The sequence below is a fragment of the Sinocyclocheilus rhinocerous genome, unplaced genomic scaffold (genome assembly GCF_001515625.1).
Source record: "Sinocyclocheilus rhinocerous isolate Xijiao unplaced genomic scaffold, SAMN03320098_v1.1 scaffold851, whole genome shotgun sequence".
Classification (NCBI taxonomy): Eukaryota; Metazoa; Chordata; class Actinopteri; order Cypriniformes; family Cyprinidae; genus Sinocyclocheilus; species Sinocyclocheilus rhinocerous.
This window is the reverse complement of record NW_015624573.1, coordinates 1,523,138-1,526,643: the sequence shown is the minus strand read 5'-3', so window position 1 is coordinate 1,526,643 and position 3,506 is coordinate 1,523,138. Positions and strand designations below refer to the sequence as shown.

Below are 3,506 nucleotides of genomic sequence, written 5' to 3'. Positions count from 1 at the left end.
TAAGACATGTCAAAGTAGCCTATATCTTCCAATGCGCATGTATTTGTCATATAACAAATATTTGATGATTTTAATCTAAATGAATATAAAACATAAAACGTAAAAAATGCAGGCCTTCCTGTATGTTGACAAGCGTATAAACAATTTACCTGTGCACATTCTTTCTATCCGCTGCTTAATCGACCAAAAAGAAACTTCTTCTGTTCGAACACGTTCATCTAAACAGCTTTGCCGAGCCCTTGTTTTTCTCCAGCTATTTCTTTAATGGCCCGGTGCCTGACGGCTGCCTCCCTCCCGCTTTTGACCCATTAACCCAGACCCACCCACGTCATTACCGAATCAGAAGAGGCGATATCGCTCCGGGTTATTTTGGCGAAACGCTCTTGTGCTCCAGAGCGCGCGGAGATTCTGCTGGGAAGCAATTATCGCGAGCGCATTCAATTACGACCTGATCAAATGCGTTAATAAATATTTAAGAAATTTTGCGGTGCCGTGGACTTTACCAGTTTGCACAAAAGACCTTCAAACGATTGTAGGTTTTCTAAAGACCAAATGAATATAATTCAAGTCCAAGGTTTGAGTTTTAATCAGTTTTTACACCCCTGCACACACACATTTACAACATCCATAGCCTATCCATAGCAAATAACCGGTTTATTAAGGAGCAAAAACTTAATCCTTTCCACATAACGAAAAATTCAATCAGTGGCATGTGATTTCACACACGCCCCTTAAAATCTTCACAGTCCGATGAAAATAAACCAATGAATTGCCTCAAGTTTGGTGCAGATAATCATTCAGCCCTCGATATGGTGCACAGGTTAAAAAATAAAAAGTTGTATTATGCATGTAAAATTCGTTCTAAATCCAAACATAATCCAGCATCTCACCAAATAAATAAAATTGAGGTGCGTTTATTGTATTTTTTATTTATTTATACGTTCGTTGAGAGTTGAAAACATTTGCAACACGAAAGTAAATGTTGGATGTTAAAATTTGACATACCCCAGTCAGAAGTCATGTGAAAGTTTGGTAGTTAACTGATCTTTATTACGGACATGAATGTAATGATCTGCGCCTGCAGTACATTCGGCTTTTCACTGGCATTTGGGAATTCTTCCTTAAACCACATTTCATCATCCACATGTTTTTTTTTCTTTTTCGGTTAGAGCAATTAAGTCAAGTGCTGTTAAATGCATCCAACAATTTTAATCATGCCCGTGCTCCTTCACCGCAACAAATCTTCAAATGCTAGGTTTACCTAATGGAATATCACAGCCAAATATCCCCCCACCCCCAGCTCTAAAAATGTCCAACGTATAATTAAGATTCTTTTTTTCTAAATTTTAATTTTTTCCACACGGTGTTCAATATAAAATCCTATTTATTTATTTTTTTTCAGGGTAACAAAAAATGGTTCAGTATATCAAATAAGTACAGCGGCCAATTCTTGATCTTTGGATTATTTGGGAAAAAGATTTACATAAAGTCGTTTCAAAGTCTTATTAAACCATTTGAAATCCAGTAACACCAACTAAATATGGTCAATGTAACTGACCCAAATACATATGTACACAATTCAGCTCCGTTAAGCTGACTAGAATCTGTCATCCTAAAAAATAACCATATTTAGAAAACGAAACAGCTGTACAGGGTTTGAGAGGTGGAGGTAAAGCGGTCGCTGAGCGTTCAGTGTCCTGTGTAGAAAAACGGTAATCCAGATCAGGCAGGAGAGTGACGCGAGTCCGCAGAACACTTCAGAACCAGAACTCTGGGTCGTCGAGGAAATCGAATTCTCTTCATAAACAAAAAGGGGAAAACTAGCTTTCATTTCCCTCCACAACTTTGCCGCTTTCCCCCTTTCTTTTCTCTCTAAAAAAAAAAGGGGGCTAACTTTTAAAAATGTGACGAACATCTAACTATTTTGTTAAAATCTGCAAGTCCATATATATATTTTTTCCCTTAAACTCAGCACACTATTAAAACAGAGATGGTGAAAATGGAGGGCATTTAAAAAAAAAAATTCAGATCACAAGACTTGGAACCTCCAGGACGCTTGGTCTTTGTAGTCCAAACAGTCTGTAGTGTTGAAGTTGAGCTTCCAGGAGGAGGCTGTTTGCTCCTTGTAATCCAGGCAGTCAGAAGAATTGAAGGCCAGGCCAGTGCCACTGTAGGCCTGGTGATGATGGTGGTGGTGATGTCCTGAGGACTGACTGATGTGGTGGTGGGGGTGCGTGGGCATGGACGACGCCGTCATGGGGCTGAGCTGATGAGGGTGGTGGTGAGTGTGCATGGGGGCCAGATAGGAGCCACAGTCCACTCCGCTGAAGTAAGAACCGGAAGGAGCCGGGTAGCCCTGGCTGTAGCCAGTGGTCTGGTTGTAGGGCATGGGGTAGGAGGAGCCAGCAGTGCCTGAGACGGAGCGCTGCATGCAGGAGGTGTTTGAGGGAGCGACGGGCTCCGGCAGGGAGACAGACGGGGGTGCAGAGCCTGGAGAAATGGCAGGGCTCCAGATTGAGGAGACAGTACTGATAGAGGTAGAGGTGCTACTGATGCCTGTGTTATTGGTTGAGGAAGAGGAGGAGGAGGAAGAGCCAGCGCTGGAGACAGCAGGAGGGGTAAACTGGCCGCTGCTCTCTGAGCCCGTGCTCTCCCTGGTGGGTGAGGATTTCTTCTTTGCGGGCCGAGCTTTTGTGCTGCTGCCACTCTGCTGCTGCTGACGACATTTAGCGCGACGGTTCTTAAACCACACCTGCAGGACAGAGAGAGGAAACAAACACTTAAAATACGCTTTGAAATTCTGGTCGAAGAACAGCTTAAAAAAAATAGAACCACAAAAATACGATAGCACAGAGTCCATTACACCCAGTAGACAAACACGCATGAACACAGAGCTCCATTAAATGATTATGGAGACCTTCCGTGCATGTCTGAAGGACATGTTGGAGAGCCATTGTGCAATATCAGAGTGGAAAATAGCTAGTTATTAGCAGTTCCTGGCTTTAATTTGAATGCAGGGCCTTTCTGCTTTACTGTGTGGCTCTAATTTCAGTGCTTGTAGATGGCTGGGTGATAGCAGCCTATTGAGTTTCTCCGCAGAGATGGTAATTCAATAGCGGAAGGAGGGTCTGACCGTGTAAAGCGTTTTGTTTCATGTGCTTATTAAGAGCAAATAAAATTGCTTGGGAAATTGACAGAGGGCTGCTCCTTTAGGCCTCGGATCACTTTAGAAAAAGCATTATTTGCATGAAAAATCCACAGTAGTAGACTGTGGGAATTTTACATTTCCTAATCTCTGATATTTACATCAACTTCAAGGTAGAGTAAGTCTTTTATTCACAGTGATCCTCTGTGTACAGGTCCTTTATATATTTTGTCTAAATTAGCCACATTTCTTCAGTGCGGTTAAATCAGTTCGGTATGCACAAACAAATGCACACTACTTTGGTTTGGAGAGTACAAATTATTCTAGCATAATTATTACATTCTGTCATGCTGCATAATTA

General features: G+C 41.9%; 1 protein-coding gene across 1 annotated transcript in view; it reads right to left on the bottom strand.

The window, feature by feature from the left end:
• Positions 1 to 888: 888 nt before the first annotated feature.
• Positions 889 to 3,506, bottom strand: part of otx1 (orthodenticle homeobox 1) — a 6,544-nt gene continuing 3,926 nt past the window's right edge. Inside the window, exon 4 of the mRNA XM_016558427.1 lies at positions 889 to 2,752. Coding sequence (XP_016413913.1) covers positions 2,030 to 2,752 — 723 coding nt within the window. The 3' untranslated portion in view covers positions 889 to 2,029. The remainder of the gene's footprint in view (positions 2,753 to 3,506) is intronic.